At 41.9% G+C, this 21,258-nt stretch overlaps 2 protein-coding genes and 1 long non-coding RNA gene across 10 annotated transcripts in view; 2 read left to right on the top strand and 1 right to left on the bottom strand.

Annotated features, from left to right (window-relative positions):
* The window catches only part of SENP1 (SUMO specific peptidase 1), a 65,953-nt gene extending 56,405 nt beyond the window's left edge, over window positions 1–9,548 (bottom strand). For 2 of the 6 annotated variants that reach the window (XM_082350633.1, XM_082350632.1), the window contains exon 1: window positions 1,235–9,548. In XM_082350633.1, coding sequence (XP_082206759.1) covers window positions 1,235–1,313 — 79 coding nt within the window. In that variant the 5' untranslated portion in view covers window positions 1,314–9,548. Of the gene's footprint in view, window positions 1–271 lie in introns of all 6 variants that reach the window. The other 4 variants (XM_082350634.1, XM_082350637.1, XM_082350635.1 and 1 more) reach the window with 4 other exon arrangements.
* The window catches only part of PFKM (phosphofructokinase, muscle), a 188,727-nt gene that overhangs the window by 145,836 nt on the left and 21,633 nt on the right, over window positions 1–21,258 (top strand). Inside the window, exons 1-2 of one of the 3 annotated variants that reach the window (XM_082350629.1) lie at window positions 17,754–17,868; window positions 21,038–21,130. In XM_082350629.1, the coding sequence (XP_082206755.1) occupies window positions 21,046–21,130 (85 nt within the window). In that variant the 5' untranslated portion in view covers window positions 17,754–17,868; window positions 21,038–21,045. Of the gene's footprint in view, window positions 1–17,753; window positions 17,874–21,037; window positions 21,131–21,258 lie in introns of those variants that run through there. The other 2 variants (XM_082350630.1, XM_082350631.1) reach the window with 2 other exon arrangements.
* Window positions 1–21,258, top strand: part of LOC309609347 — a 165,311-nt gene that overhangs the window by 44,717 nt on the left and 99,336 nt on the right. The gene's annotated exons all lie outside the window — the stretch shown is intronic.

Below are 21,258 nucleotides of genomic sequence, written 5' to 3' on the forward strand. Positions count from 1 at the left end.
CTAAATCAAATAGTTAGTGGCCTATAAAAGGCTTTATATAAATTTCATAAGAATCACCACCACCCCAAATATAAGTGAACCAAACGTGAGATGAAATGACTTAACAAGGCTGACGTGAAAGTGATAAAGGAGCAAGTTATTGCCAACAAGATAGTGGAAATACTGCAGAGGCACCGATAAACAGAAATCACCAAGCTCAAGAGAAACCGGGCATATATCCAGAGAGATCACGTTAGGGGACCCCAAGAAAGAGACGGTTCAAAGGAATTACCAGAAGGCGATGAGCCAGGTAAGCAAACGGTGGCGGTTAAGGGGATTTTCATAACCTGGGCAGGAGGGTCCAGACGCTTCTCTCTGGTGGTGGCACTAGCGGTATCACATCTCGGGGAGATACCACAGAGTAAAAAGAGTTGGAGAAATGTTTACGTGAGACGCAGAAGTAGTCGAGAAATATCTTTCAGGTCTCAAGGAAGGCGGGAGGTGAAGCAGGTATAACAGAAAAGCTGAGCTTCCCGGTGAAAACAGCTTTCCCCTGAGAGAAGACCTGCTCTGGCGGGAAAGCCCCGAAATCCCAACCGGCCTTTTCCTCACACGTAGGGCTGGGTGCTGAGATGGGGCCGGCCGTGACCTTAGGGAGACGGCCTCTCCTCGACCCCGGAGAAAGAGGCCTCAAGGAACGGCCTCGGGAAACCTAACTAACGGCCACCGGCCAGACCGCGGCCGGCAGACAGCAGGGGTGAGGGGAGGTGGTCCCAGGGGGCGGGGCAGAGGAAAAAGCGCCGTCCCCACAGCCGTCCCCGCTTCCGTCCAGCCCAGCCCAGGCTGCCGGGCCCGGGCTCGCACTGCCTCCCGGCCCAAGCTCCCTCCATCCTCACCCCTCCCCCAGCTTCCCGCCGCCACTCACCGAACCGGAACCGGCTGCTATGCGAAGGGGTTTCCGGCCGGGCGCGGAACGCAAAACCCGGGAACCGCCGCGAACCGGAACCGCCTCCACAACACCGGAAGAGCTGTTCGGTGGCAGCGGAGGAGGGGGGTGGGGCGAGAGGTCAAAGAGCAGAGTCGAGGACCCGCGCAACGCCTGCGCAGTGTGGCGAGGCCTGAGAAGCCGAGGGATCATCCAAGGCTGTGGTTATGATTTCCTCTTTCAGTTTAGACTTTTTCTTGTTCTCGTTGTTAGAATACTGTTAGTTTGCCCTTCGTCCTTCGCTTTTCTCTGTTCCCTCGGCCCCCTTACCTGCCGCCTTCTGGTTCCGCTCTGGCGGTTTTTGCTTATGCTCTGGTTTCCATGGCAGCTTCTTGCTGTGGCCCTCCATCTGCGGGAACCTGTGTCCACCTTGACAGATGTTGACCTGAGAGCTAAATCGAACTCAGGCTAGATTCATGTTTTATTGAGAATCACAAAACGTTAGTGCTTGTAGAGGTTATTGGCGATCATTCAGTCTGACTTTCAGAGATGTGAAGTCTTTTCCCAAAGTTATAAAGTACATGGCAGATCTGGGCCTAGTAAACAAGTTTCTTAACTTGCAATCCTATACTCTTTGCACTACATCATGCTTGATTGGCCATTGGGGAAAAGGGGGCGGGGAGCAGCTTGGGATTGGCTTAGGTTGGACTCTAGAAACGTGTAGAAATTTCCAGAACTCTGGAGGAGTTTGAAACACTCCTCCAGGAAGTGTAAGGAAAGCTATCCGGGGTCAAACCCGGATACTTCAGATTTCTGCCCTCTGAAGAACTAAATGGCCATGTTGTTGTTCCTGGGACCAAATTGATTAACCTTTAATCTTTATTTTTAAGAGAAAATAATGAGAAGAAATATGTTTGTTCATTTAGACTTGTTACCAAGTCCCTCAGCTTGGCAGGCCTCAGGACCCAGGCCCTGTCTAGAAGTCTTGGAGAAATGCTTCTGAGTAAGCACTCTAGACCCAGATGACAGCCACAGTCTGAGGTCAGACTTGGCTGAGCTGGAGGCCCCCAGCCGTTTAGCTACTCCCAGATGCTGGAGAAGATGCTTGCTGAGTTCAGGATATCTTGCCCTGTCAAATGTATAAAAGTAGATTATATGTATCACTTCATATGCTGACATTTTATACTGTCAGGTCCTAAGACCTGTTAGTATTGAACATACCTGGTCCATGTCACTTTTGTCCATCTTAATCATTCCACAGATCTGTTGATTTGCATTAAACTCTGTCTCTATTTCTAGGAGACAACCATGCATAAAGAGGAGTTGCATCTGAAATTTTTCATGTGTGTGATTCAGTCTCGCCAGTTAGTCAGGACTTCTCAGAGAACAGGTACCAGTGTCTCCTGATCATACTCCAGTGACAGAATGGGTTCTCTTGCAGGGAATCTCAGTACAGGATATGAGACTTAGTAGTGTAGAGGCAGGCTTTAGCAGTCAACTGACCTTGTTTATTCCATCCCCACTATGATAAAATGTTTATGACTGAGTCCTGTCTTTTCCTTGTACAAGTATCAGGTGAGATTTTGGCCTGATGTTTGGGGGATAGGCCCCAGGCAGGTAAGGAGGACTTGGGAGTTGAAGGAAAACAAGATTTATAGCACATGAGCTGGTAGTTGATTTCTCTGTCCTTTGTGAATTATTTCAACCTTTCCAGGTTCATCTGTGGGAGTCCTTGTTGCCATTGGAATTGACACTCCAAAACCTATAAGATAAATAGAGTCCCAAAGAAAAATGGCTTTCTCTTCCACCCCAGTCTTAAAGTTTCTAGTTATGTGTTCTGCCTTTACCTCATTTATGTCAAAATAGTAGAACCTTTTGGAGGTAAGATAGTTGTTGATAAGAGTCATCACTTCTCTAATTTGTCCCTGGATTTATGTGAAAAATGCCCTGGACAGCTAACTGAGAGCCATAGAGAAAGTGAAAGAGAATAAAGAGCACTCCCCTCCCTGAATCCCACCATGAGGGTGACCTAGAAATGTTGCTTCTCAGCTGGGGAAGCTTCAACTTGCTGCATGCTCATACAAAAGCCACCACCCAAGACAGATGCCTTGAAGAGTCTAGATACTATGGATGATCCAGACACCGTGGAAGGCATACCTATTTTTAAAAATGGTGAGGCATGTGGTTAAACAAGGGGGAGGAATGTGGAAAGGAGTATTGGAAAGTGAAAAATTTATGAGTAGCATTATAAATCAGGATAGACTTGCTAAATTCAAAATATGAGTTAAGACACAGGGGAGAAAGTTGTGTGTGTGTGTGTGTGTGTGTGTGTGAGAGAGAGAGAGAGAGAGAAATCTGTAAAACTACAGAAAGAGGGACAGTTCCCTCTATGAAGAATAGCTTGATTTAGTCGATAGTAAGTCTTGTGGCTCCCTCATAACTGTAAGCTGCTAATCTGGTTTAACCTATTATTAGGAACCTTGATATATAAAAATGTGAAACTTAAAAAAATAAATTAAGGAGTTATTATATCACAAAGTGATTCCAAATATCATAAAAAATATTCACCTTCAGAATCCACTTAATAACAGATTTCTCTTTAAGTAGTGTCCAACTCTTAGGCAATTTATATGAAACTTCAGAAACACATTTCTGTGTTTCTTCTCAACTTAAATATATCTGTATTGGAGTCAGTTCACTGCAAACATTTATTGAGTTCCCACTATGTGCCCAATAATATGCTAGAAATGATAAGAGAGGTTGTAACATAACCTTGTCATTGTTGCAGTAGTTTACAATTTGGAAATGCCTTAGAGATTATTTAGTCCAACTCCTTATATTTCCAGAAGGAATTCAGGTCTAAAAAGGTTTTCCTCAAGAAGTTAACAAATTCATTGGAGTAATTACTCCCAGCACCTATGAAGTATATAGCAATATTTATTCAATAATTTTTGAGCACTTACTATTTGAAGTCATTGTACTAGACTCAGTAGGAGATGAGAAAATGAACTAGATGCTTTCCCTCTCCCCCAGCAGCTGACGATCAAGAAGGGAGATAATAAGTTAAGAGCTTGATAACTTTGGTTCAAAAATGTTCAATTTAAAAAGAAGATGCCTTGGAGATGTAGGAAAGGGAGGGGCCAGCTGACTGCTTAGGTAGAGTTTCACTGAGCTTCAGCATGTTGGCAGGGCACAATGGTCCAGGATCCAGTCCTAAGCTTTGAAATGGCATAACTCTAACTTAATTCAGTCCCCTTAGTGTACCCAGGGTTAACCAGACTCACAAGAAAATGGTTTGTATACAAGAATCCCAATTTATTAAGCTGTTGGAAGAATACATATCTATATATGGCAACTGTGTGTGGTCTGTGTCCCTTTAATCAGACATTGCTTTGCCCATGCATAAAAAGCTGCTAGGTAAAGAAATAAGCCCAGCTGGTGGACTTGTCCTACAGTTTCCCGAATTTGTATAGATTATTTCTTATTTGCCCTCTTCTTCCCTGCTTTTCCCATTCTCATTTTGCTCTATACTTAATACTCACCTCAGACCCCCTTTGCTCTGATGACCCATTTGGAACTGCTTCTGTGGTTTGAACTCAGCATTATCCCATGGACAAAATTTTGATGTTCACCTTCTGCCTTTAAGCACTGAGGCCTCAGGTAAGAGCTACATTTAACCCTTCCAACTCTCCCATTAGAGATTGAGAATCAAATATCTTCCCAATTTGCCCCAATGGGGCCTCCATTCCTCCTTATCTGCCTTTCTCCCTGCCTACTTCCCCTCCTTCATTCCCTCCTCTTCCCTTCCTTTTCTTCCTTTCTCTCTACCTCCCTCCTTTTTGTTCCTTCCAAGAAAACTTGTTTAGCACATACTATGTCAGGCACTGTACTTGGCACTGGGAGTAAAGTAAGGAAAATCAGTACATTGCCTGCCCTCATGAAGTTTATGGTCTTGTGGGAGGAAGACAGTAATCACATGATCACACATGTGGCTAGATAATTAGAATAATGCTAGTACAATGAAGGAAAATAATACCATGTAATCAGAGTGTAAAACAGAGCACCTAACCTGGCCTGAGAAGTCAGAAAAATGCTTTCTCGGGAAGACCTGAGAGATGAGTATGCACTAGCCAGGCAAAGGGGGAAGAGGAGCTTTCTGGAAAAAGGGACAGTAGGCTCTGAGATGAGAAGGAGTTTGGCTCATTGGAGGAGTAGAGAGGCCAGTACAACTTGAGTGAGGGGAGGAGTAACTGGGGAGCCAACTATAAAGATAGTAGAAGAGCCAAATCATGCTGTGCCTTCTGGGTTTTACCACTTCTAAGCTGTAAGAACCTGTATTCTTGCTAAAGGAAAATCAGTGGGAGCTCTGCCTCTATCAAGATTGCCTTCATCTTAACCTAGTCACCATTCAACATTGAGCTCCCGATCCCAACCTCCCAGGACCAGCTCCAAGGAACTTGTATTTTCATGAAGCTAAAGTTCTCAGGGCTTTTATAGTGTCAACTAAATTGGAAAGATCACTGAGTGGGAAAATAGCCTTATAGATGCTTTTCTTCCAGTCAAATATGCAAGGATACCAGTAGACCTGTGGAACACTTTTTTTCATCTTCCATTGGTTAATAGAAATGATCTTATTTATCCTCTTGGACCACCCTACTATGGGTGGCCCCCTGGTAAACTGCCTCTCAGTTAACCCAGGGAAATGTGTATAAGAGCCTGAAGATATATCCCTTGGACTTGCTAAACAGCTAGGCCTTTCACATTATGCTTGATGAGATGAAGTAGAAGATCTGAAGTAGAAGACTCACTCCCAATATTGTCTTATATAATGATTATTTGTCTTCTCTTCTCTGATAATCCCCCAAACTTTCTTCTTTAAGAAAAGAAAAAGTGTATCTGGTCCAAGCTTGAGTCTTCATACCTCAGCTAAAGACTTTGTTTACCTCTGCCCTTATCAAGACTTGAATGTGGTGCTTCAGCCTGCGGTAGGGGTCATCTTGTTACCTGTAACCTCTTTCTTGAGCTAGCTTTCTCAAGAAGTTGATCCTCATTGGCAGAAATGACTCCATAGGAACCACCCAGGCCTTTGAGACATGCAGATTTATTCTTCAAGTGGCTGGTGTTCCTAGACCTCCACAACTTAGAACAATGGTTCTCAAACTTCATTGTGCATCTGAATCACTTGGAGGGCTTGTTAAACCACATTGCTGTGCCTCAGCCCCAGAGCTTCTGATTCAGTAGGTTCCAGGTAGGGCCCCAAAATTTTCATTTCTGACAAGGATCCAGGTGATGCTGAATCTGCTGGACTGGAATCAAGATGTTTTGTCTTAAGCCAGTGCACTGTGTCAGAAACTTTAATATTTGTTGCTAGTAGAGGCTGCAGTGTCTCCAGGGGTCATCCTATGCCAACTAGAGCTAAAGATGACTCTCCAGCGCAGACAGTGGTTTCATGCTTGTGCCCAGGGTCTGTCCTCAGGGAGCTTACATTCTAGTGGAGGCAAACACACAATAGTATATTAGTCAGGTGATGACTAGACGAGATCCAGGGGTTGTGTAGAAGTGAGAGGACCAGATAGATATTTGTTTCAACCCAGAGAGAGACCCATACCTAACTGCTACATATGTTTCACAATATGAACCCACCAAGTCATAGTAACCCAGTTACAATTCTGATTCTAGTCCAAAGGAAATCTTGGTGATCCTCTGGTATGATACTCCTAACTTCTTCCTGCCTCAGAACCTTTGCATTTGCTATTCTCCCCATCTGAAAGCTCTCCCTCCAACTGGTAGCATGGTTTTCTCTCCTGTTTGTTCAGACTTCTTCCTAGAATGTCATTTCAGCAAGGTTTTTCCAGAACACCCTACTTCAGATAGCACACTTGTTGCTCTGCTTCTTTGCCCTGCTTTATTTTTCTTCAAAGCATTTATCACTAATTGACTAATTTGTTCATTATCTGCTTTCCTCACTATTATTTAAGCTCCATAAGGATAGACAGGTTTTGTTTTGTTTCTCCAATCCTGGATCCCCTTGTGTCTAGAACAGTGCCTAACATGTAATAGGTGCTCAATATTTGTTGACTGAACACAAGAAACCTATAGTATGCTATTTCCTCTTCTCCTGGGTTAGAGTTACACCTGGATGACTGACATACCTACTTCTCATTCCTAAATGATGGTCCTGGTACAGCATCACTAGCATCATCACCATAATCTTTATCTTCTCATACCATCCTAGTGGTAGTGAATGGACTCATGAGTATGGCATACAACATCCTCTTTATTGCCCCTCATCTATACCAGCCTTTAGTAATCATTGTGAAAGAGATCTTCTGTCTTCATAAACTACTCGACTTCCTGGCAGTAATGTCTAATTTTATCCTAGTTTAGAGGGTCCTCTCCAAAGCTCTCTATATGTTTATTTAACTACCATTACTTAACAGGGTTAATGGGCAGAGCATATGAACCAAGTACTTTAGGATACCTCAGCTGGTTTACTCAAGTGCTCTTCCTATCTAGCTGCTGCAGAATTCTCTTTAAACATCTTCTTGTACTTCTCTCCCCCAGAATGCCTTATAATTATATGCCATGATAATTACTCCATGATAATTATAATTTTTGCCCCTATTATTTGCCTGGACTTCATGTCAATATCCCAAATAGCTGGCTAATACCTAGAAAGCTCTGGGGAGTCTAAGAGGACCTTCTAAATGTCTTCCCATACTATGAGGATCTATGTAAAGAATATGTCTTTCATTGCTTGGTACCAGCGTATGACGTATAAGGTGAGCTGTCGTATAAGGTGGCTCTCCTTTGTGCTGAAAACAAGAAGACCACCAACAGATAGTACAAGGCAGAAGAAATAGTGGACTTTAACCACATGGCCTTCTGGGTCCAACTGACTCTCTTCTTATGGGTTCAAGTCTTTTTTTCCCCTCACTCTCTGCCAAGTCCCCTAAAGCCTGAATTCTAGCTACAAACCTCGACAACTGAAGAAAGCTGATTATATTTTGGACAAAGTTCTAGATTTCCAGCAGAACCCTAGCTAATTCCTATCATTGAGTCATTAGAATGGGCATAAGCCCCTCTTGAGAAGCCTATTTGAGGACCCCAGGTTTTTTTCCAGTGCAAACCCAGGACATTTTAGCTTTCTTCTCTGGAAGAGGGGTCCAGGGTGTCCTTTTTCAGCCCCATTAAACCATACCAGCAATGAAAATAATCTTCTAATAAGGGCAAATTCAGCTGCTGGCTTAGTTTGGTTGCCTCAAGATTTTTTTGGGTACCATCTCTTGTTTGCCTAACTTGCTGCTTTGTTTTTGTGACTCCTGGTCCTTAACTCTGCTAAGCTGTGTGCTTTACTCCTGACAGTTTCCTTAGGCACCCTAGCTTGTATGACAATGTTTAGACCCCTTTCTCAACCTCTTCTTCCTTAGTCACCATACTATGTTTACCTGTAGGCTTCACATACCAGCACCATGCCCTGAGGGATGCTTCTCAGCCTCCCCTATTAGAGGCCCGAGGATTGGATATATACCATATTTTTTAGAACTTCCCAGATCTCAAACATTCCCTTCTGTCATCAGTCCACCATCAAATTATACATCCAAATTTTGATTCATAAGTCAGCCATGGCTCACAAAAATGCCCCTTCCAAGTTGTTAAGGTTCCTGGGAAACTATATTTGAAATTTAAAAGTTGTTTGATAAACAGAAAATTATGAAAAAGTGAAATGTATGGTCCTGGAGTTTAAGATTAAAATTATGGAAAATCCATATAAGGAGCTGTCATGGTTTTATCATATCATCCATCTCTCTAATACTGGAATATCCACTGGTGTCTCTCAAACAGTACTAAATAAACACTGCCAAATTCTTACTATCCAGGTCCCATTTTTTTTCTTGCTCTGTTTTCCCTCAACTAATATATTTATGGCATAAGAATTTGATATATTATAATTGTTAATTGGGTTACTGACTTCTTCAATTATATCCCAGGTCCAATGAAATATAAGCTTCCTATGAACCTTTGATAGCCCCTCTAGATAAGCTTCTTGAGAGCTTATTATAACCTCAGTACCTGACACAGTGGCTGGCACATAATGAGTCCTCAATAAATATTTGTTGAATGTATGAATAAATTAATAATGAATAGGAGTTTCTCAAAATTCTTATCAGGAAGACATTTACAGCCATTTCTTAATATGATGTATTTCTTCCATTAGCTACTCTCTATTTTGGGTTGGATTTTTACTAATTTAGCTCTCAGAGAGTAACATCTTCAAATTTGGGGATTACACCAGGATGACCATAGGCAAGGCCTAAGTACTTTCTGTGATTCCAACCTCCAACTGACCTGAAGGTTCCCTAGGTGCCTTTTTTTTTTTTTTTTTTTTTTAGAAATTCACGTTCTTTTATTTATTTATGACTGTGTTGGGTCTTCGTTTCTGTGCGAGGGCTTTCTCTAGTTGTGGCAAGTGGGGACCACTCTTCATCGCGGTGCGCGGGCCTCTCACCATCGCGGCCTCTCTTGTTGCGGAGCACAGGCTCCAGACGCGCAGGCTCAGTAATTGTGGCTCACGGGCCCAATTGCTCCGTGGCATGTGGGATCCTCCCAGACCAGGGCTCGAACCTGTGTCCCCTGCATTGGCAGGCAGATTCTCAACCACTGCTCCACCAGGGAAGCCCCCTAGGTGCCTTTTGATATGGTATTTCTTTGAATTGTGCTCATATAGTTTTCTAGGAACTCCTAGGGATGATTGATCCCTGGACAGAAAAAGGGATCTAAAAGATCAAGTATCTTGGGATAAGGCTATGAGTGAATGACATTTCCTTGTCTTTACCTAATTAAGGTAGACTCATTAATGCAGTAATTCATTAAGAACACTTTCAATGAAGATATAGGAATCGGTAGTGGGTAGAAAGGGGAAGGGGTGGATTGATTTTTAAATTTCAGCCTTTAGATTAATTTTTGGAGTTAAAAACCCCAGAATGTATGGGGAGCTTTTCCAGCCTCTCCTTTTTCAAATTTTAAATACATATTTATTGAGATGTAATTCACATATCATAAAATTCACCCATTTAATATGTATAATTTGGGCTTCTATCTTCCAGTTCCCCATGTAAGGCGCTTGGAAGTCACACTCCATGCTAACAGCAAGTAATAGTAAAAAGACTGAAAAACCAACAACTCTTCTTGAATCTGTAAGAGAGGGGAGGACAAAGGGCAAACTGTTGACCCCAAAACTGGAGAGACAAACAGGTGAATACAGTTTATCACAGCTTACTGGAGCAGAGACCCAGGAGTGGAAACCTCCTCTGGAACCAGTGAAGGGGTAGGAAAGCCTGAACTGTAATTGACAAATTGCTGGAGGCTCAGTGCACACAGTTCTGGGAGTTAAAAACTATAGGGGGATCCAATCAAAGGGGGACCCTCACAATATTGTGAGATTTACTTCCAGGAGTTTGACCAGATTCCCACAGTAAATATCAGAGAAAAATCTCCTTGGGCTTCCAGCAGGGAGAGGAGAAGAGGAACCATTTTGAACTAAACCAGAGTGCTACCAAGTCGAAGCTTGTACTGCTTGCCTCACGACAAGCCAGTAAATTGAGAGACAAGTTGTTGGGGCAAGGAATAGCAGCTTTATTTGGAAAGCCAGCAGACTGAGAAGATGGTAGATTAGTGTCCCCAAAAACCATTTTCCCTGTGTTAGAATTCAGGCTTCTTTTATACTAAAAGGAGGGTAAAGTCCTGGTTCCTACATGTGTTCATTTCTTCCTCCCTGCAGCCATTCACAGGTGGACCTGGTCAGAAGGTTTCCTGTGAGGTAAACAAAGGTATATTAGCTTAACGTTCATTACACGGGAGGCAGGGTTCCCAGAGATGGACCATTATGTATAATTTAAGCTTATAGGCAACATCCCGTTAGTGACTGACTTGTAGCAAAAGGCATAGACTACAAAGGTTAAAGTAAAAGAAATAGATCCAATATGGAGTCAGATTTGTTCCTGCCTGTTACAAGAGCACTTTATTCTTCTTAACAAGGCCTGCCTTCAGGAGAAACTAGTTAACCAGAGCCTAACTTACTGGGGTAAGTTATCAGAGTCTAACTGACCTGAGGAAGGGAAATACCCAACTCCAGCCCACTCTAGCTGTCCTATCCCACCTAAGGGGGGTGGGGAGAAAAAAAATGCAAGAAACACTTGTGAAATTCATAGTCCAGAGGCATAGGCACTGTAAAAGAATGAAATCTAACCATAGGACTGTAGAATGCTTTTCCTCCCCCCATATTTAAGACCACATCATTAAGGCCTATTTACAGCACTTTCTTTTATCTAGTATGTCATGTCTGGCTGCCAAGAAAAAGTTATAAGGCATATAAAAAGGCAAAAAAAACACAATTTGAAGAGACAGAGCAAACATCAGAACCAAACGTGGCAGAGATGTTGGAATTATCAGACCAGAAATTTTGAACACCTATGATTAATGTGCTAAGGGTTCTAATGGATAAAATAGATAGCATGTAAGAACAGACAAGCAATGTAAGCAGAGAGATGGAAATCTTCAGAAATAGTGTTATTTGAAACTTGGATTAGTTGCAAATGTATATTGCAAACTCTAGGGCAATCACTAAAAGAAGTGATAAGGTATTACTGATATGCTAAGAAAGGAGAGAAAATAGAGTCACATAAAATACTCAGGTAAAACCACAAAAGGCAGAAAAAGAGTGGAAGACAAAAATAGGAACAAAGAACAGGACAACAAATAGAAAATGGTAATGAATATGGTAGATATTAATACAATACTCATTTTGAATGTCAGTGGTCTAAATGTACCAATTAAAAGACAGATTGTCAGAGTTGACCTGAAGACATGACCCAACTATGTGTTGTCTACGAAAAAACCCACTTTAAATATAAAGATATCTATAGATAAAAAGTAAATGGATGGAGAAAAATATCCCATGCTAACACTAATCAAAGAAAGCAGGATAATTTTAATTTTAGACAGAGCAGACTTCAAAGAAAAGTTATCAGCATTGAAAAAGGGTATTACATAATGATGAAGGGCTCAATTCTCCAAGAAGATATAATAATTCTTAATGTCTATGTGCCTAACACACAGCATCAAAGTACATGAGGCAAAAACTGATAGAACTAAAAGGAGAAATAGAAGAATTGACTATCAGAAATGGAGACTTCAGCATTTTTCAGGAGTGGACAGACATAGCATACAGAAAATAAGTACGGACATAGTTAAACTCAACGCCACCAATGAACTGAATATTATTGACATCAACAATTCATCCAGAGATTGGTTCAAGATGGCGGAGTAGAGGACATGCACTCACTCCCTCTTATGAGACACCAGAATCACAACTAACTGCTGAACAGTCGATAGGAAGATACTGGGACTCACCAAAAAAGATACCCCACATCCAAAGACAAAGGAGAAGCCACAATGAGATGGTAGGAGGCACATAGTCACAATAAAATCAAATCCTATAACTGCTGGGTGAGTGACTCACAAACTGGAGAACAATTATACCACAGAAGTCCACCACTGGAGTAAATGTTCTGAGTGCCACATCAGGCTTCCCAACCTGGGGGTCTGGCAACGGGAGGAGGAATTCCCAGAGAATCAGACTTTGAAGTCTAGAGGTATTTGATTGCAGGACTTCGACAGGACTGGGGGAAAGAGAGACTCCATTCGTGGAGGGCACACACAAAGTAGTGTGTGCACCAGGACCCAGGGGGAAGGAGCAGTGACCCCCCCCACAGGAGACTGAACCAGACCTACCTGGTAGTGTTGGAGGGTCTCCTGCAGAGGTGGGGGGGTGGCTGTGGCTCACCACGGGGACAGGGACACTGGCAGCAGAATTTCTGAGAAGTACTCCTGGATAGCCCCACCAAAAAAGCCTATAGTCTCCAGTGCTGGGTTGCCTCAGGCCAAACAACCAACAGGGAGGGAACTCAGCCCCACCCATTAGCAGACAAGCAGATTAAAGTTTTACTAAGCTTTGCCCACCAGAGCAACACCCAGCTCTACACACCACCAGTCCCTCCCATCAGGAAGCTTGCACAAGCCTCTGAGATAGCCTCATCCACCAGAGGGCAGACAGCAGAAGCAAGAAGAACTACAATCCTGTAGCCTATGGAACGAAAACCACATTCACAGAAAGACAGATAAAATAAAAAGGCAGAGGACTATGTACCAGATGGAGGAACAAGATAAAACCCCAGAAAAACAACTAAATGTAGTGGAGATAGGCAACCTTCCAGAAAAAGAATTCAGAATAATGATAGGGAAGATGATCCAGGACCTCGGAAAAAGAATGGAGGCAAAGATCGAGAAGATGCAAGAAATGTTTAACAAGGACCTAGAAGAATTAAAGAACAAACAAACAGAGATGAATAATACAATAACTGAAATGAAAACTACACTAGAAGGAATCAATAGCAGAATAACTGAGGCCGAAGAACGGATAAGTGACCTGGAAGACAGAATGGTGGAATTCACTGCTGCGGAAGAGAATAAAGAAAAAAAAATGAAAACAGCCTAAGAGACCTCTGGGACAACATTAAACACACCAACATTCGCATTATAGGGGTCCCAGAAAGAGAAGAGAGAGAGAAAGGACCCGAGAAAATATTTGAAGAGGTTACAGTCGAAAACTTCCCTAACATGGGAAAGGAAATAACCACCCAAATCCAGGAAGTGCAGAGAGTCCCAGGCAGGATAAACCCAAGGAGAAACGCTCCGAGACACATAGTAATCAAATTGACAAAAATTAAAGACAAAAATTATTAAAAGCAACAAGGGAAAAATAATATACAAGGGAACTCCCATAAGGTTAACAGCTGATTTCTCAGCAGAAACTCTACAAGCCAGAAGGGAGTGGCACGATATATTTAAAGTGATGAAAGTGAAGAACCTACAACCAAGATTACTCTACCCGGCAAGGGTCTCATTCAGATTCGACGGAGAAATCAAAAACTTTACAAGCAACCAAAAGCTAAGAGAATTCAGCACCACCAAACCAGCTCTACCACAAACGCTAAAGGAACTTCTCTAAGTGGGAAACACAAGAGAAGAAAAGGACCTACAAAAACAAACCCAAAACAATTAAGAAAATGGTCATAGGAACATACATATCGATAATTACCTTAAATGTGAATGAATTAAATGCTCCAACCAAAAGCCACAGGCTTACTGAATGGATACAAAAACAAGACCTATATATATGCTGTCTACAAGAGACCCACTGCAGACCTAGGGACCCATACAGATAAAATAGACTTTAAAATAAAGAATGTTACAAGAGACAAGGAAGGCCACTACATAATGATCACGGGATCAATCCAAGAAGAAGATATAACAATTATAAATATATATGCACCAACATAGGAGCACATCAATACATAAGGCAAATGCTAACAGCTATAAAAGAGGAAATTGACAGTAACAATAATAGTGGGGGACTTTAACCAATGGACAGATCATCCAGACAGAAAATTAATAAGGAAACACAAGCTGTAAATGACAAAATAGACCAGATAGATTTAATTCATATTTATAGGACATTCCATCTGAAAACAGCAGATTACAGTTTCTTCTCAAGTGTACATGGAACATTCTCCAGGATAGATCACAACTTGGGTCACAAATCAAGCCTTGGTAGATTTAAGAAAATTGGAATCGTATCAAGCATCTTTTCCAACCACAATGCTATGAGATTAGAAATCAATTACCAGGAAAAAAGCGTAAAAAACAATTCACCCAACAACAGCCGAATGTAAATTTTTCTCAGGGTCACATGATTCACCCATACATATTCATTCATACATTCATGCATACATGATAACATATTTACCAAGCTAGACCACATTCTGGGCTATAAAAAACATCTTAACTAATTTAAAAGAACAGAAATTATACGATGGCTGGTCTCAGACCACAGTGGAATTAAACTAGAAGTCAATAACAGAAAGATAACTGGAAAATCCCCCAATACTTGGAGATTAAACAACGTACTTCTAAATAACGCATGAGTCAAAGAAAAAATCTCAAGGAAATTTAAATATATTTTGAACTAAATGAAAAACTCAACTTATTAAAATTTGTTGGATACAGAGAAAGCAGTGCTTAGAGGGAAATTTATAGCCTTGAATGTATATATCAGAAAAGAAGATGATCTAAATCTCTTATAGTTCCCTAAGTTTCCATCTTAGGAAACTATAGGTGAAGAGTAAATTAAATCCAAAGTAAGCAGGAAAAAAAAAAAAAAAAAGAATTAGAGCAGAAGTCAATAAAGTTGAAAACAAGAAATCAACAGAGAAAATTAATGAAACCAAAAGCTGGTTCTTTGAAAAGATCAATAACGTTAATAAATCCCTAGCTAGGGTAACTAAGAAGAAAAGAAAGAGGACACAGATTACTAATACCCAAAATGAAAGAGGGGACATCACTACAGATCCCATGGAAATTAAAAGGATAATAAAGGAATACTATGAACAACTCTATGCCTACAAATTTGATAACCTAGATGGAAAGGACCAATCCCTTGAAAGACACAATCTGACAAAATTCACACAAGGAGAAACAGATGATTTGAATATGCCTATATCTATTAAAGAAATTGAATTAATAATAATCTTCAAAAAAAGAAAGTGTCCTTTCATGTACTTATTGGTTATTTGTATATTTTCTTTAGATAAATGTCTTTTCAAACCCTTGCCCATATTTTTTAATATCACAATTTTATTTGATATTTCATTGAACAGGATATATTTTTGAAATTAATAGACTTTATTTGTTAGAGAAGCTTTAGGCTTACAGAAAATTGAGCAGATTGCACAGAGTTTCCATATATCCTCTCTGTTTTCTGCTCAGTTTCCCCTATTATTAACATCTTGCAGTGGTGTGGTATATTTGTTACAATTGTTGAACCAATATTGATACATTATAATTGACTAAAGTCCATAGTTTACACTAGGGTTTACTCTTTGTGTTGTACAGTTCTATAACTATTGACAAATGCATAATGTCATGTATCCTCCATTAGAGCATCACACAGAATAATTTCACTGCCCTAAAAATCCCTTGTGTTCTGCCTATCTATTGCTCCATCTCTACTCTGAGCCCTTGGCAACCATTGATCTTTTCACTGTCTTTATAGTTTCATTTTTTCCAGAATGTCACACAGTTGGAATCATACAGTATGTAGCCTTTTCAGACTGGATTCTTTCACTAAGCAATTTGTATTTAAGCTTCCTCCATGTCTTTTCTTGGCTTGATGGGTCATTTTTTTTTTTTTAATTGCAATATTCCACTGTATGGATGTACCACAGTTTGATTATCCATTCACCTTTTGAGGGGCATTTTGGTTGCTTCCAGTTTCTGGCAATTATGAATAAAGCTGCTGTAAACATTCATGTGCAGGTTTTTGTATGGATGTAGTTTTCAACTCATTTGTGTAAATATTTAGGAATGTGATTGCTGGATCATATGGCAATACTATACTTAGCTTTGTAAGAAACTGCCAAACTATCTTTTAAAGTGACTGTACCATTTTGCATTTGCACCAACAAAGAATGAGAGTGCTTGTTGCTCCACATTCTTGTCAGTATTTGGTATTGTCAGTTTTTGTTTTTTTTTTCATTCTAATAGATTGTAGTGGTATCTCTGTTTTAATTTGTGGTTGCTAATGACATATGATGTTGAGCATCATTTTATATGCTTATTTGCCATCTTCTGTCTTCTTTGGTGAGGTATCTGTTCAGATCTTTTGTCCATTTTTAAATTCGGTTATCTTTTTATTGTTGGGTTGCCAGAGCTACATATTCTCGATACCTGGTCCTTTATCAGATATATGATTTGCAAATATTTTCTCCCATTCCATGGGTTGTCTTTTCACTTTCTTGATGGTATCATTTGCAGTACAAAAGTTAATTTTGTGTAGTCACATGGTTTTATCTCCTAGTCACTTGCATTCTTATTGTTTGTAGAATGTGCAGGTGCAGAGACGAAAGAAAGCAAGAGGAAGGGCAGTAGAAACAGCAAGGAGACGAGAGATGACTGTGGAGAGGCATTGAAACAAGGCATGGGTGGAGCAGTGGAAAGAGTAAAGAGGATCTGAGTAAAGGTTGCACCTCTTGCTGTGGTAGTACCGGACCTATGTTCCCAGAATGGATTCTGTTTGCTTTGTAGCCCAACAGATATGCTTGCTTCACTATCAGAATCCTGCACCCTCTTCTAGTGCAGGCTTGAGAATGAGGCTATCAAGGCAGGGGTCTTGCCTCTTAGTACTCTCGTTCCTAGGTAGCTTCTCCGTATTTTCTCTGAGAAAGGTAGGTAAATGTAAAAGGAGTTTTTGAGGTCCCTCCATAGAAAATACCAGTGATCAATGTTCCTCAAGGGCAGGGATTCTGTTTCACTTGTCGTTTACATCTCTCAGAACCTAATACAAAACCTGGCACACAGACTTCCAATAAATGTTTGTTCAAAGAGTGATAGAGGTGGGAGACAATGGATAGGGCCAGAGAGGGAGGCTTATTATTAGTTGCGGAGGATGTTTGAATGCAAGGAGTCTCAGGCAGCCTCCGCTCGGAAAAAAAGTGTCTCTGATGACAACAAGGGAAGCAACTAAATAATTCTGATTCCCACTGTACACAGGAGCTGATGGCTCCCGAGATAGATGCAGGGACTCCAGAACCCTCTGCGGAGTGAAGAGACTAAGCCGGTGTCACATTTGAGCTGTGTTCTTAGCGGGAGGGGGAAGAGGAGGAGAAAAGCTACCAGGAGGAGGCGGAGCCTCCGGGCCAGCATCAGCTTAGTGGAGGCTGGAAAGGCTCTCCTCTTTCCCCTCCCCTGTTGCCTCCACCTGGCTCCTCCCCGTGTTCGCCAAGCTCCCCTCCCCCCTTCCCCAAGGACAATCTGCAAGGAAGACCGGGCGGAGGAGAGCTAAGACTGTAAGGCAAGAGGGGCCCTTGGGTAAAGAGCGAGGGGAAAGCTGAGGGCGAGGTGGGAATGAACGTGCTGGGAGGAGGCGGTGGGGAGAACAGAAAGGAGCAGAAGGGAGAAAAAGAGGTGGCATGGCATCAGAAGCAGGAGCTGAGGCGGGGGATGGGTGAAGAATCCTAGCCCCTTCGCTCGGCTTGCACGCACTGCCCCTTGCCTGGAAATCACGGATGGGTGGGTGGTGTTCGGACCTAGTGGCCCTCGGCTGCCCGACTCCTACCCTGGCACTCATCCAGTTCAAATCAGTGCACCTAGGATGCTGCCTCCAGTATTTCTCCCTCCCGCGTGCTTATCTCCGCACCTGCGATTTTATATATAGGTTTTAACATGTCTGTTTCTACGTGTGTGTCACTGTTGATCTGTTTATTCACGAATCTGCTTGCATATCTGTGACTGGTGCCTCTATAACAATTTTAGAGAAGCAGGAGAAGAATTTGAGCTGCATTTTGCCGGTCAGCACTCCTAACCTTCCCCGTTTATGATGAATTCTCTCCCTCACTGAAGCCTCTGTGGGTGGAAGATCCCTGTATGGGTTTCTGCCAGTGATGAGCTCCCAGAGTGACTGAGAAGAAAAACACTCAGGGAAAAAGGGATCAGCATAGTACTCATATGTTTTGTTCTTTTCTTTCCAAAATTTTGCCTTCCTATTTGCAACCACTTAGTCTTTCTTTTTTTTTTGAGAACTGCAGAAATTTGCACAGGAACACTCTGGTTAAATAGGAGAGTGTTTCTATCTATGTGTGTATGTATTCCTCTCACTGTCACTATCTGCTTTCTTAAGTCCTATTTGTATCTGTATGTGTTAGAAGTAGAGGGAATATAGAGGTACATCTGTATCCAAGCATATTTTTAAATTTTTCTATATTTGTGTGCATTTCCTGTTGTTTGTCAGTTCACTAATGCTTTTGATAAGAGTTTATTGAACTCCTGTTGTTATGTGCATAGACTTCTTTAGGCTTTGATAGGCCATGGGAGAGTTTACAACATGAACATGATCCCCCCCCCCGCCCCCCCCCCCCCCCCCCCGAGGAGTTTTCAGTCTAGTTGGGGAAATGACTTTAGCAATCATTAGTCCAGGTGTCTGCAGACTTTTTCTCTTAAAGGCCAGATAGTAAATGTTTTAGGCTTTGCAGGCTATCGGGTCTCTGTCACAATAATCTCTTCTGCACAAAAGCAGCCATAGATAATATGCAAAAGAATGTGAGTGGTATGAGCACTGAAATCTGGATTTCATATCATTTTCACATGTCATGGAATTGTTTTTTCAACCACTTAAAATGTAAAAACTTTTCTTAGAAAAATGTGAAAACTTTTCTTAGTTTGCTGCCATACAAAAATGTTAGAAGGGCTTGATTTGGCCCGTGGGCTGTAGTTTGCTGACTCCTTATCTAGTCCAACCTTTTCAGTACGTAAGAAGCAATTAAACTATCACATAAAGTAGTAATTAAGTGCTAAGTGAATGATCTGGTTTCAGACAATATGTGATTAGAGGAGGTCCAGTAAGAAGCCCTCCTTGACCTGTGGTAATCAGTGAGGGCTTAATAGGTTTAACAGGGATGTGACTAGGACGGGCCGTAAATAATGGAGTAGGATATTGATCTGTGGAAAGAACCAGGGTGGCCTTCCAGACAAGTGATGCAGTGTGCACAGGCACAAAAGTGGGGAGGAACAAAGAAATGTTCAGGTGATCATGGAGCAGAGAATTCATGGGAGCAAAGGTTGAAACTCTAGGCAAGAGTTAGATCATGGAAGTTTGAATGCCAACCCAAAAAGTTTGGGTTTATCTGTCAGCACTGATTATATGTAGCATGTCTGTGAATCTGTGTTAACAGCACTATGTATGTTTCTGTTTGTTTTTCTTCATGAGTGTCTCATTGCATGTATTTGATTGGCATGTGTGTGGATCTGTATGTGGATGTGACCTATGTCTTTATCAGCAGCTACCCTGATTGCCCTGGGTTCACAGCAGAAACATGAGCTGTATTTAAAGGTCATCAGCTCCTGTTTGTGTGAATGAATCCTCCCTTCAGTGAGGCCTCAGGGGCCTATGACCTTCCCATGGAGGTTTATTTTGTGTCTCAAATAGAGTGGAGAAGGGAAGCACAAGCAGAGGGGGACCAGCTATTGTAGTAAGCAATTCAGGTGGAAAGAGGCAATGAGGACAAAAAGGAAGAGAAGGATAAGGGAAGATAATAAGAAGGAAGAATAATAGGGTTTGGTAACCGTTTTGATTCTGAGAGTAAAGAGGAGATAAATTTAAAAGATAGCAGATTTTAGCCAGATAACTGGGAGAGTGATGATTCCATTGGCATTTTTATGGATACAAAAGTATGTCCTTTGTTTTCCTTTGAGAGAGATAAGCCCTAAAGACAAAAATAGGAAGGTGTTCACATGTCATGTGTATATATCTGTGTATATGTGGCACTGATTTTGTGTTACTCTTCCCATTTGATAGTATTTAGTGTGAGGAGCAAGGCCTGAAGATAAAGGATCAAGAGACGCTCAGGAGGCAGAGACCCTGAGAGGGATGGGAAAAGCCAGAGAAAGTCCCTAACCATTCCTGAGCCTGAACCATTATTTTGCCCGAGCTCCAGTGTGCCTCTATAACCTCAAACTCCTGTTCTAACTTAGCCCAATTCCGTAACACCCAACCCTAATCTTCACCATAACCCAACCTACCCTTGCTTTTCTGCTTCCACTTTGCTAGTTTTCAGTGCCCCAAGCCTCATCTGATTCCTATCCTCGGCAACAGCCCTTCCCTTCATTAAAAGGGAGGAATCTTTGAGGCTAACTTAACTTTTTCCTTTCTCATTTCTGTTCAGTCACCCACCCTTCTCCTTGACCTTAGCTCATTCTCCAAATAGGCTCCAATTGGGGTGGGAGGGATTAGAGAGGATTTTTGCAGTCTTGGGCTTGATTTCTGTGACATTTCAGCTTGTCACTCTGTGGGGTGTGGCTTTCTTCTGGAGGAAGTCCAAAGATCCCAGGCTGCAAAGCTCAGACTCAGTGTAGTGGGAGAGCCTGACTGAGGTGGCTCTAGCCAGTCTAACAGAGCCATCCCCTGAGCTCATAGCACCTTGATCCAGCTGTGTCTTAACTGGCCATTCTCTTGAATTCTAGAGTGGATCATGACCCATGAAGACCACCATGAAGCCAAAACCCTGGGGGTTGGCAAAGCCATCGCCGTGTTAACCTCCGGTGGCGATGCCCAAGGTAAGGAGGAGGGCCCAGCCTGGGGAGAGACAAAAGCCATGGCTTGGAGGCTGCCTTGAATTTTCTCACTTCCCTAGCCCGTAGAACAGAGCTATCCTCCTTAAGATCCTCCTGCTGTAGATTCACAC

This window comes from Balaenoptera borealis (genome assembly GCF_965194805.1).
Source record: "Balaenoptera borealis genome assembly, chromosome: 13".
In the NCBI taxonomy this organism is placed as follows: domain Eukaryota; kingdom Metazoa; phylum Chordata; class Mammalia; order Artiodactyla; family Balaenopteridae; genus Balaenoptera; species Balaenoptera borealis.